The sequence below is a fragment of the Rhinatrema bivittatum genome, chromosome 4 (genome assembly GCF_901001135.1).
Source record: "Rhinatrema bivittatum chromosome 4, aRhiBiv1.1, whole genome shotgun sequence".
Lineage (NCBI taxonomy): Eukaryota > Metazoa > Chordata > Amphibia > Gymnophiona > Rhinatrematidae > Rhinatrema > Rhinatrema bivittatum.
Genome location: NC_042618.1, coordinates 372,367,213 through 372,380,823, shown reverse-complemented (window position 1 = coordinate 372,380,823; position 13,611 = coordinate 372,367,213). Strand labels below are relative to the sequence as shown.

The 13,611-nt window shown below is 42.5% G+C and overlaps 1 protein-coding gene across 1 annotated transcript in view; it reads left to right on the top strand.

The window, feature by feature from the left end:
• The window catches only part of FAM120A (family with sequence similarity 120A), a 239,048-nt gene that overhangs the window by 67,901 nt on the left and 157,536 nt on the right, over positions 1 to 13,611 (top strand). Inside the window, exons 3-4 of the mRNA XM_029600848.1 lie at positions 4,940 to 5,022; positions 11,334 to 11,462. Coding sequence (XP_029456708.1) covers positions 4,940 to 5,022; positions 11,334 to 11,462 — 212 coding nt within the window. The remainder of the gene's footprint in view (positions 1 to 4,939; positions 5,023 to 11,333; positions 11,463 to 13,611) is intronic.

The window sequence follows — 13,611 nt, the reverse complement described above, 5'->3', positions numbered from 1 at the left end:
CCCCTTCCCCCCGTGGTCTCTGGTCGGGAAGGTTCTTAGACGGATGGTTCTCCACCAGTGTCCCATGGTTCTGGTAGCGCCCGAGGGGCCATTTCAGGCCTTGGCTCACAGTTTTTTCTCAACCTAGCGACGGTCGGACCCCTGCGACTACACCATCTTCCTCGGCTCCTTAGACAGGGCCCTGTATTTTTCGACCAGGCCGTTCACGCTTGTCTAGCGCCCTGCCTTTTTGAACGGCGATGTCTCCGGTGTGAGTGTTTCGGAGTAGGCCGTCTTCGCCTTCCTTCGGGCCTGGAAACGGTCGACTCTCCGGCGTACGTGCGCATCTGGTATGTGCTTGAGTTTGTTTGTGCGGTCGGGTTTTTCGGCATACGCCGCACCGATCTCCTTATTCTTTCTTCTCTGAGGCAGTCTCTCCGAGGATCCTTCCTTCATTCTCAGCACGTACCAGTCTACCCCCTCGCCTTTCTCCTGGGTCGAGTGGCAGGTTGTCCCTGTGCGGCCACCCGTTTGCGACTTGGACTTTTCAGGGGCGTCGGGCATCTACATTCACCTTCTCGCCCACTTGTCCGTCATAAACTTTTCACTTGGTTGTGCGGACCCCTCTGTACGGCCCTGTTCAACCCTCTCCGTCACGTCACCCTGCAGGCCCTTATGCTTAAGACTGTTTTTTGGTTTTATCTCCTCTGCTCGTCAGATCCAAGCGCTGTCCTGGCACGATCCCTTTTTGCGATTTTCCGACTTCAGGGTAGCCCTCGTACGGGTCCTTCCTTTTTTGTGAAGTTTTGTCTAACTTCTTTGTCCTTCGGTCGGCGGAGCTCTCCGCTTTCTCCTGCGTCTGGTGACTGTCCCCCTTATCTTGGTGCCATACGGTCTCCATTACCTCACTTCCATACGAGTTCTCTTGCTCTATTTCCTGGTCCCCAATGGCTTTCGTGTGTCTGTCCATCTTTCTGTTCCCTTGAATGTGTCCAATCAGGGTAAGCCGGCTTCTGAGTCCACTATAGCGTGCTAGTTGCAGGAAGTGATCTCTCGGTTGTTCTTTGTCATGGCCTGGTGGTTCCCCGAAGGTCTTCCGACTCATTCTTTGTGTTCTCGAGCTCCTTCTTGGGCGAACATTCTTTTGTTCTCTCTGTGGACGATTTGCACAGTTCATACTTGGGTGTCCTTATCTCTTTTTGCTCGACACTATTGCCTAGATGTGTAAGCTCTGCTTCGGTTCTTTTGGGCTACCAGTGCTTCGAGTGGGACTGTCTTGATCCCACCCGTTTTAGGGAAGCTTTGGTACATCCCACAGTCTGGACTGATCCGGGTACGTACAGGGAAAGGAAAATTAGTTCTTACCTGTTAATTTTCGTTCCTGTAGTACCACGGATCAGTCCAGACGCCCTTCCCTGTTTATCTTGTTCTGTCCTCTCGAAGCTGTTGTTTTCTTGCAGTTCTGCAGAGTCTATCTCGTTTTTGTACAAAAATACTGAGCAAAAACACCGGAAGCCTTGGTTGTTCTCATGCCAAGAATATGCAAGAGCGGGTAGTTAGACCATGTTCCTTACATTTTTCTACAGTTGCTCCATTTGAGCTTTATGGTTACTTGCTTGATCCTACTTGGTCTTCTTGTTTTCTGCTTTGACATACGTTATACTGAAGGTTTAGAGGATAGGCTCTGTCCTGATATAGGGCATCCTTCAAGTTTTAGTCTGTTTCCACCTGCTGGAAAGGAGGCTCAACCCCACAGTCTGGACTGATCCGTGGTACTACAGGAACGAAAATTAACAGGTAAGAACTAATTTTCCTATTTTAACTGGAAAAGTTGGAGGTAGTCTTATACGCCCAGTCGTCTTATACGCCGGAAAATACGGTAAGCCAGTTTTCTCTCACCCTTAACTGGTGGCGGGTCACACTCCTGCAGAAATCCAGAATCTGCATCAATATGCCACGGGGAAAATCCAGCACATCCCTGAGCAGGCAGATGACAGAACCCAAAGGTCTCACAGACGTCTTCGTGAGAAATATGCCAGCAGGAACAAAGTAACAGAGTTCTTAGCTTTTAGTTTTTTCAAGGGATAAGTTGGCAAGATACCTGCTGCCAAGTTACGGAGCAGGATATGCTGAGAATGGAACAGTCTTAGACTTGCAGGTTCATAAGTATAGTGAACTGCAGCAGTGAAAGTTCTGGAAGCAAAGCTTACAGACTCTAAAATCTAGGGAAAATCTCTTAGCAGAAGTTCTTGGATAATCCATGGGGAAAGGTCCACAGTCTATACAGTTCAGTCCTTTTCTTTGTTTGGAACCTCATTGCATAGTCTGTTCCATAGGATCCACCATTGATTTTGATTGGATGTTACCACCTTCTATAGACACAAGATTGGTGGAATCTAAATTACGTCTGAGTCGAGATACATATGACTATTCTCACTCCAGGTAATAAAGTTCACCAGTGGAAATTTGCTGAACAATACCCCTTCATAGCTGGTTTCATGGCTAGATACAAATTTTTCACCAAGAACATGTTCACAGTTTGTGTCTTCTGTTTTCAGCACATTGCAAGGTGCAAAAAGATGTCTGATATGTAAGAACAATCACAGTTTATTTTCCTCTGTGTGAATCAAAGTCCCATATGAAGTTGCCAAGATCATCATGTGGCCGAAGACTCCATCTTTGTATTGCTTAGGGGCCTGCACTTTTTGGTTCAGTCTGTGTGCATGACTGCAGGCCTCGAGTTCAGTGATACACATCCTTGATTAGGGTCACTAGTGTGTACCTTACAGATCAAGGGGTGATCCAGGAAACTACAGATCAGTGGGTCTGATGTCTATGCCAGGAGAAATGGTAGAAACTATCATGAACAAAACTGCTGAACATATAGATGGGCATAGTTTAATGGGTTAAAGCCAACATGGATTTAACCAAGGGAATTCTTGCCTTACCAATCTGCTCCATTTTTTTGAAGGCATAAATAAACAACCGGATAAAGGTGAGCCAGTTGATATAGTGTATTTGGATTTCTAGAAAGCATTTAACAAAGTTTCTCATGAGAGACTTCTTAGGAAATTAAAAAGTCAGGGGATGGGGGGCAGTGTCCTATTTGGTTTGGGAACTGGTTAAAGATAGAAAACAGTAGGGATAAATGGTAGACTTTTTTTTCAATGAGGAAAGGTGAATAATGTATTGCCCCAGGGATCTGTTCTGGGACCGGTGCTTTTCAATATATTTATAAATAATCTGACAAGGAATACAGCGAGTAAGGTGATTGTGATAAATTGCTGGAGAATCTTGCCAGACTGGAAGATTGGGCGTCCAAATGGCAGATGAAATTTAATGTGGACAAGTGTAAGGTGATGCCTATAGGGAAAAATAACCCGTGCTGTAGTTACATCATGATAGGTTCCATATTAGAGTTACCACCCAGGAAAAAGATCTAGGCGACATAGTGAAATCCTTGACTCAATGAGCGACAGTGGTCAGAAAAGCAAACAATGTTACGAATTATTACGAAAGGAATAGAGAATAAAACTGAGATTGTCGTAATGCCTCTGTATCGCTCCATGGTGAGACTGCACCTAGAATACTGTGTACAATTCTGATCGCCATATCTAAAAAAAGATATAATTGCACTGAAGAAGGTACAGAGAAGGGCGACCAAAATGATAAAGGGAATGGAACAGTTTTCCTATGAGAAAGGCTAGAGGTTACGGCTGTTCAGCTTGGAGAAGAGATGGCTGAGGGTGAATAGGATAGAGGTCTTTAAAATCATGAGAAGTCTAGAACAGGTAGATGTGAATGTGTTATTTATTCTTTTGTATAATAGGATGATTAGGTGGCACTCCATGAAGTTAACATTTAAAACTAATCAGAAAAAATTATTTTTCACTCAACGCACAATTAAGATCTGGAATTTGTGGTTGGGGCAGTTAGTGTAGCTGGGTTTATAAAAGGTTTGGATAAGTTCTTGCACGAGAAGTCCATTAACTGCTATTAATCAAGTTGACATAAGTAATAGCCACTGCTATTACTGGCATCAATAGCATGGGATCTACTTAGTGTTTGGATACTTTCCAGGAACTTGTAGCCTGGATTGACCACTGTTGGAATCAGGATGCTGGGCTTGATTGACCCTTGGTCTGATCCAGTATGGCAATTTCTTATGTTCTTATGAAGAGCTCTAACTTCTTTAGACTTTCCTCATAGGAGAGCCATTCCATCCCCTTTATCATTTTGGTTGCCCTTCTCTGTACCTTTTCCAATGCAACTATATCTTTTTTTTAGATGCAGCCGCCAGAACTGCACTCTACTCCAGGTGCAGCCTCCTCAGGAACGATTTAGAGGCATTATGACATTCTTCATTTTATTCTCTATGCCTTTCCTAATAATTCCTAACATTGTTTGCTTTTTTGACCACTGCCACTCACTGAGCCAAGGATTTCAATATATTGTCCGCTATGGTGCCCTGATCCTTTTCATGGGTGGTAATTCCTAATATGGAACCTAACCTCATGTACAGTATGGGTTACTTTTCCTCTTGTGTGTCACTTTGCAGTCGTCCACATTAAATTTCATCTGCCATTTGAACTTTGATATAACATGATACCAATATAGTAGGACCATGTGGGCTCAAAGATGTCTAGGTGACCTTGTCTGTTTGTTGGCACTTTGTGTAGACTGCATTTGGGTGTTCGGAAAATACTTAACGATTTCTGGAATAAAAAACACATTTTTATGTGAGTATAATGCTGCCAGTTTTTATAATGTAAGGATTAGCAACTTGTAAAGGTCTTATTTTCTGCATCTGTTTCATTCTTCTGTACCTATAGAAAGCTGCTTTAGAAAATAGGACACTGAATTTGTTGTCTGCTGTTGTGAATTAACTTCTGTTGCTTTACCTGTGATGACCTGAACTGCCGTTTTGTTTACAGCTGTGCATTTTAAAAAATTATTTTAGGTAATCACATTCTACCTGATGAAGATTTGGCTGCCTTTCACTGGAGTTTACTTGGTCCAGAACATCCACTAGCTTCATTGAAGGTAAAAACCAGTCCTTTAAAAAAAAAAAAAAAAAAAAAAAAAAAATTGGTCCTTGCTATTTGTAATGTTATGTTATTCTAATGTTATCAGTGTGTGCTATATACATGTCATTTGTGGTCTCCTCTGAGTCTACTTTTGGCTACTGGTAATTTTCAATCCTGTAAACACATTTAGAGAAGCACTTACATGTCCCTGATGCATAAGTGGAGTCTGCTAGAAAGACTGTGTGTGGGTTGGTAATGTCCTTTCAATCCTTTCCTTCATCTGTTTATTTTGTTCATCCTTTTCTCCCCACCAACTCATATGTCCATTTCTTTATACCTTTTCCTTCTTAGTTGAAAGTTATAAACCTGGTTGACATTGCTGTTCTATTTATGTACAAAATGTGCAGCTGTGATTCGAAATAGAATTATTGGGCACTGGCAATTAGGGGAAAAAACTATCACTGCATCTGCTTTTATAGCTCTGTATGGATATGTTTGCGCTGACATAGAAAAAACAGTTTACAGCATGATCGAAGATGGTTTGATGTGCAGATTTCAAATTAAGGGCCTCATTTACTAAGCATTTTTCCCAAAGTTTGTTTTATTTTTTAAGAGGACTTTGAAATAATGCAATGATTTATTTTTTATGTCACTGAGTATGGGAGTCATGAAATTAGTTGTGCTGATCAGAGTGTATCCATATCATGTGCTAGTGTGTGTAAAATAACATTTTTTCCATCGATAAGCAGGCTGAATTAGCCATGCTATTTGGGTGACATCACCGATGGCGCTCTCGCAGACGTTCTGTTCCCTGAGTCAAAGTTTTGATTCTGCTGCGCCTGTGCAGCACTTCCCGTGTGAAGCACGTATTGGTCTCTTCAATTTTATTTTTCAGTGTTCAAGCATGGACGTGTTATCTCTTCTCTGCGTGTCTCTTCATTTCTCTTTCTTAATTTTTTCATCCTAGCAATCCCCAAACAGCACTTTTCAGTGCTATTATGTCCACAAAAAAAATGAGATTTAAACATTGTCAGTGTGGACATCTAATGTCCGTCACTGACAATCATAATTATTGTTACATTTGCCTGGGTGCGGATTATGACCTGGCAACGTGTAGGGACTTCGGCAAAGATAGCGGGCCTTTGGGATAGAGAGGGCGCCTCATCAACTTCGGGTAGCTATGTACCTTCACTGAGATGCTCTGTCCATTCATCTCCAGGTCCGAAATCTGCTCCTCATGATGTGACAAGGAAGGCTTCCTCTGAACCAAAGGGTAAGAAACACCCAGCTTCATTAGGGCCTGAAGTAGCTACAGCACCTAAGAAGCCCAAATTGGGATCGGGAGACCGACCCACAAAATGTTCTGAAACGAAGGCTTTGGCGCTATTAGAGGATTGAAGCCGAGATGTATTGCAGCCGACCAAAAAGGTGTTGGAGGAGAAGTGCGCCTTTACTACAACTCATTGATGTGGGTCATGATGCAACACCCGAGTCTAAATGCACAAGCCAAAGGATGAGGTCTGGAAACTTCAACCAACTGTAGAGATTTTATTTGGGAAAGTAAGACCTCGCAGAAGCAATTCCTGTTTTTTCCTCAGGATGAATGATATCACTCAAAACCTGCTACAGATCCACATGCCAATCACTCCCAGCAAGCCATGGACCAGATCTCCTCCATTATTATAAACCTATTCTCATCTCTTCATCCATAGTTTTCTCCTCCTTATCTTCCGGGTCCAGCAGGAGATGCGGATTCATCACACACTCCTCCCTCTCCGCCACTGCAATCACGATTGGCTCCGGAGGAGCAGCCCGATATAGGGCAACATACTTCGTTAACCAGACACCAAGACGCTCTACTGAACCATTCCCCAGACAACTCAACAAGGATTCCATCTGACCCACTGGAGGAGCCCCCAGACTACTCCTCTCCTCCAGAGGATCTCACTTATTACAAATTCATGGGGAAACTAGGCAATGTATAGTGAGTGGAAATCCATAAAATTCCTGACCACCGGGAGGAAGTATTTGCAATACATAAAATACTTGATGTACCAGCTGAGCATTTGGCTCTACCATCATATAAGCTACTGGATGCTCTGTTGTCCGAGATGTGAAAGTCCCCTCAATCAATACTTCCCTGTTTTGAGAAAACTGGACTTAAAATTCAGATTGCAAAAGTCTGTCATATATGGAGTCATTCAATTCCCTCATGCATCAGTGGTGGTTGAAACGAGCAAAGAAATCAAAACTCCATGCATCCACTCCTCCTCTGAAAGAGCATAGGATTCTAGACGATTATGCTAAGAAAACCTTCTAGAGTGCTATGTTAACTTCATGAATACAGCAGCACCAATTTTATAAAGTGCAGTATCTGTACGAAAGCTTACAACTACTAAAACCATTTCTGCATATCGAATCGGGAGAGGAAATTAAGCCTCAGCCATTCTATGACATGCAAGAGGGCATCTTCATGGACCTTAGCAACCTCTATAGCTGCTTGTCGAATAGCCTGGCTCCGCTCTAGTTCCATCAGGGAAGACATACACGACAAGCTAGCCAACCTTCCCTGCTTGGGTGATAATCTATTTGGCGAAAAATTGAAGGATACAGTGACTTAGTTAAAAGATCAGAACGTGGCAGTTCAATCTGTCAGCAGTTTCGGATCCCTAGCCATCATCAAGACATATCAATCAGCAGTATAGAAGACTGTACTTATAACCAGAGGAAACCATATAAATATTTTCCACCTTATAGACCTCAACAATTCCAGTCATTTCAGCAACCACGTTTGCAAACTCATTTGGCTTCACCTAGGGGACCCCAAAGGGACAGAAAACAAGAGTCCTCCCAATCATCTCTTCAACAGCCTCCACCATCTTTTGGAGAGATGCCCAGCCACAGCCTCACCTTCCGGTAGGTGGCAGGATAACAATCTTTGCCTCACAGTGGAAGCAAATCACTTCGGATCAATGGGTTCTATGAATTGTCTATGAAGGTTTTCATTTGTATGTCCTTCCTCAACCTCTGCTTGCACATCATATGGCCCAATTGAAGGATGCTTCTCAATTGCCTCTTCTAGAACAGGAGATCCATGCCCTAATCCAAAAATGGGCCATTCAGTTGGTGCCCAAGCACCAGATCAACATGGGATGCTACTCATTCCCAAACGTTCTGGAAGTCTCCATCCTATTCTGGATTTGCGCTCTCTAAACAGATACCTTCGGAAAGAGAAATTCAAGATGACATCCCTCAAACTAGTACGCTCTTTCATCCAAGAGAACAACTGGATTTGTTCATTGAACCTCAAAGATGCCTACACTCACATTCCGATACATCCCTCATGTTGACAGTTCCTGTGCTTCCAAGTGAATTTGAAACATTACCAATACAAGGTTCTGATACCAGAGTGTTTACCAAATGTCTGGCTGAGGCTGTGTGGCTCACCTCAGACATCAGGGGATCCACCTATTTCCTTATCTGGACGATTGGCTGATAGTTTCCCTGACCAGATATCCCTATGTTGGCATCTAGAATCCACCATAACTTGGCTAGAATCCCTAGGATTCCTCATCAGCTATGAGAAGTCTGTATTCAAACCGACATAGATTTTACAGTTCATAGGGACGAGAATTAGACCCAATCCAGTCTCGAGCATTCCTCCTTTAGAAGAGGATCGATCGAATTCATCAGTTATGTATAGAATTACTCCTCAGATCAAGAGTCACTGCCTGCCAGATCCTGGTACTATCTGGTCACATGACGGCAACCATTCATGTAGTAGCCCACACTCACCTACACATGCAGTGTCTACAATGGGGCTTGAAGTCACAATGGACCCATTATCTTCAGCCAATGTCCACCATTGTAACCGTATCAAACTATGTGCAGAGACATAAATTGGTGGTTGGATCGGGAAGTCCTATCCATAGGAGCACCTCTTTGGGTCCCAGGCCACACCCTAGTCCTCACTACGGACGCCTCTGCCCAGGGTTAGGGGTCTCATCTACTCCATTACAAAACTGAAGGTCAGTGGTCACAAAACGAACTTCATTACCAGATAAATCTCTTGGAACTTGGAGCCATGAGATATGTGATAATGGCCTTCACACATCTTCTACGACATCATGCTGTCATGGTTCATATGGGCAATCAAGTAGCCATGTTTTATGTGAAGAAGCAGTGTGGTTTGAGATCCTGACTTCTTTGCAGGGAGGCAGTTTGGATTTGGGAATGGGCCCTCAACAACACGATTATCTTGAGGGCCACATACTTACCTGGGATAGCGAATGCACTAGCCAACTGTCTCAGCAGAGTATTTCATCCTCATGAATGGTCGCTCAACCCATCTACAGCAAATCAGATCTTCCGGCAGTGGGGTTGACCTTGGATAGATCTTTTTGCCAGAGCAAAATTGAAAAGTACCTCAGTTCTGCTCCTTTCTTCTAAGCCCATACAGAAGGACACAAGATGCTTTCCTAATGTCGTGGTTGTGAGGTCTCCTTTATGCGTTTCCTCCAATTCCCCATATCTCAAGAACTGTTCAAAAGATGATACAGGACAAAGCTTGCATGATTCTCATAGCTCCCTCATGGCCGAGAGAATCCTGGTTTGATTATCTAGTGCAATACTCCGAAAGCGATCTGATAGATCTCGGTCAAGACCCAGATCTCTTGACCCAGGAGGAGGGTTCCCTTCTTCATCCTCTACCCTCCTCCCTCCACCTGATGGCCTGGATGTTGAATGCGAGATCTTACAAGGCTTAACTCTTTCAGCAGATATTCAAATAATTGTCATAGCAGCCAGAAAACCATCAACCAGATGTAACTATTCCTTCAAATTGAAGAGATATGCTGAGTGGTACCAACTTCAAAATATTAGCCTCTTCTCTTCAGCATCCAAAGATATCCTCAATTACCTACTACATCTTTCCCAGTCAGGCTTAGCAACATGATCAGTCAGAGTCCATCTAAGTGCTATAGCTGCTTATCACAAGAGAGACAAGGACTCTTCAGTGGATTCTCACCCCTTAATTTCTCGTTTCATGAGAGGATTCTTTAATCTCCATCCTCCAATCTGCAGACCTCCAGTGCCCTGGGATTTGAACATGGGTTTAACAGCTCTAATTAAGTCTCCTTTTGAACCCTTGCAGACCATACATTTAAAGAATTTCACTTGGAAAGTGATTTTTCTCATAGCAATCACCTCGACCCGAAGAGTGAGTGAGCTACAAGCCTTAGTTCATCTCTCTCCCTGCGTGCAGTTTTTTCATGACAAGGTAGTGCTCGAGACTTATCCCAAATTCCTACCTAAGGTGGTTTCAGCCTTTCACATCAATCAGGACATTTCACTTCCCATCTTCTTTCCCAAACCACACAAGAATAAAAGGGAATCTCTACTCCATTGCTTGGATTCCAAACAAGCTTCAGCTTACTATAAACATATCTCCCATACAGATAGGACATGCATTTGTATGGAAAATGGTTGCCATCTGCTTTTGCAGACCCAGGTGTTAAGCCAGTGTTACAGATTTGGGACAGATTTATTGAAAAACCTGTAAAATGAAATTTTGCCCAAACCCTTCTATGTGAACAGTGGTATGGGCAAAGATTGGTGTGATTGGAGATTGAAATTCATATTTAACCTTGGCAGGAAATTAAACATAACTAGTATTTGATCTTGAGTGGCCTGGCTCAGTCTAATTTCCCACCTGATAGAGTAATGAGTCTGAGCTGAATATGTACTTGTTAGATGGACATGATGTGCTTGTTAGATGGACATGATGTGCTTGTTAGATGGACATGTTGCGAGTTGGATGTTGTGTGAGACACTTTACATCTAAGCTGGGGGGGGGGGGGAGGAGATGGAGAAGGTATACTGTGGTTTGGTTTCTCAACTTGCAGCTATATTCATGTAAATGATGGCAATATAACTGTGCAAGTGTACACATAAATCTTACAACTCTTTCATGTTTAGCCATGAGTTCTGGAATTCTGATAATACAAAAAATGGATAGATTATAAAATAAATAATAAATAGGCTTGAGGTTAAAGAGATTGTAACAGCTGCAATTTTCAGTATCTGAAAACAGAATCAGACTCTTTTGAATATGTTAAATTTTAGCATCCTGATTCACCTGTAGAATTTCTTACACAGGGGCTTCTTGGGGCTCCTATAAACTGCAGTTGTTGTTCAGTCTATGAAACCATTGTTTTTGAAAGAAATGCAAGATATTCAAATGGGCTTTATAGAATTAATGTTCTCCCCCTCACATGTTATAGATATGATTAATATTAGTGCTCACCTGCTTATGTTGTATCCTGCCAGGTCCGTGCACACCAACTAGTTTTGCCACCTTGTGATGTGGTGATCAAAGCTGTCGCTGACTATGTCCGCAATATTCAGGATACCACAGATTTGGATGCCATAGCTAAGGATGTTTTTCAGCATTCACAGGTAATGTATACATAGTAAGGTTTGGGATAACCATAAGAATGTTGAAGATTGTGATATCAACAAAAGAATTGTAACATACTTTATTCAAGACCTCATCGAGTAAGGACTGTCCATAATGTTTCTGTACAGTGCTGTGTACATCTGGTATGCACTGTACAAATCATGATGATGATCTATAAGAAGGCATACCATGCAGTGGTACAAGATCTTTAAAGGTTGATATTGAAAAGAACTTTGTTATCCAGACGAACCCTGAGATTTAAAAATCCTGCCTGTCATCTGTTGAAATTTTAACCGGGTAATTTGTTACCCAGATAAATTTAGCCAGATGAAACGAGGGGAGGGTGTTTTGGGGGGCATGGCTTGAATTTATCTGGTTAGCACCAATATTCAGCACTATCTGGATAAATTTAGCGAGGTAAGTGTAGTAAGGGAAATAACTGTTCTCAAATTACTCAGGTACCTCTTCTGCTCACTCCCCACTGGTCAATATGGACCTCAGCAAAATGAGTAGGTTTTATTTTTTAATACATATTGAACAGTGCAACTATTGTAGTATCTATTTTCATATAAATATATAACGTTAGACACACAGGTGTGACTATTCAGACAGGTTTATCTTGATCACTCCTAGTATGTCTGATAAGTTAAGGGGACCCTGATCCTTTAACTGTGATATATATAAAGGAGTTAGGGTTAAGAATTAAGGATGTGCGTTCGTTTTGGACCAATCAGGCAATTTTAACTAAATTGCTTAATTCGTCCTGTTTTGGGGAACCCGAAAAACAAACGAAATTTTTCCAAAATTTCAGAAAAATTTGTTTTTCTGGTTGGTGCGCACTAATTCTGGTATAATCCAGTTTTTCCTCATTCTTAAATAGAGATGTGTGAAGCCTGACCTATTGGTTCAGGCTTCGGTTTTGGCCCGCCGAGGGAAGTTTAGTTTTTCACGTCGTTCGGGCTTTTTTTTTTTCGGGGAACCTGAAATTTTGGGTTAGTGCATGCTAACTCCCACTAATGCACGCTAATGTTTAAATGTTAGCACGCACTAACGGGAGTTAGCGTGCACTAACCCGAAATTTCAGGTCCCCCGAAAAAAAAAAAAAAGCCTGAACCGCGGGAAAAATGAAATTTCCCGTGGTGGGCCAAAACTGAAGCCCGAATCAATAGGTTCGGGCTTCGCACATCTCTATTATGAATGAGGAATAACTGGATTATACCAGAATTGAAGGCTTGGTGCCAGTGATGGAAGGATATAGGTTGGAATGAGCCATCAAGTTGTGATGGGAAAATAGAATTTATAAGGGAATAGGAATGTCTTAAGGGAATAATGTGTCTTAGAGGGATTTAATCGAAACATGGATATTTATGACTGTACAGAAAATTTTAGGAAACTGTTATTTTTTAATACAGATCATGTAATTAATAGCTGATACCTGCCAAACATTTTTAGGGCAATGATGACAAACCCCCTCCATCTCTATTTGACCCTTGCTCTGCTCCCCTTCTCCTGCTCGACCTGAAGTCTGTTATCCTGCCCCCACCCCCTCCGAGCACTTGTTCTCTTGCTTCTCCTACCCATTGATGCCCAAGAGCTCTTTTGCTTCCATGTCCCCCATCCCAGCAGTCTTTGTCTACTTCCAGTTGGGTAGGCCTGGACATTAATTCTTCCTCCCTCTAGTCCTGTGACCATGAGGGTCATTTTGTCTGCCTGGGATCCCAAGGCCCTGTGGCTTTGCAAAGAGAGTGTGCCAAGAGTGAGCATACCTAAACTCTTTGCTGCATGTGTAGCTCAGAAGTCTGCGGAGTGCTCAGAGTGGCACATGCTCACCCCACCATCCAGTGAGCTACGCGCAAATATTCTAATGTCTTCGTATTGCTATATGTAATTGCGTAAGTCCTGAGGCATGTGTGTACCTCAGAGTATGTATCTATGCTCGTCAGTGGATAGTGAGGTGTGCATGCATATCTTGCCAATTGTGAACAGGTAGCATCTGGAAGGCTAAGTGTATTATAAATATAGATTTCTACAATGCTTAATATTGTAGTAATTATATGTATGATTTTGAATGTTTAAATTTTCTGGTTGTAAATTGTCTTGAGTTGCATGTAGAAAAGGTGATTCAGAAATCAAAATAACCCAACACAT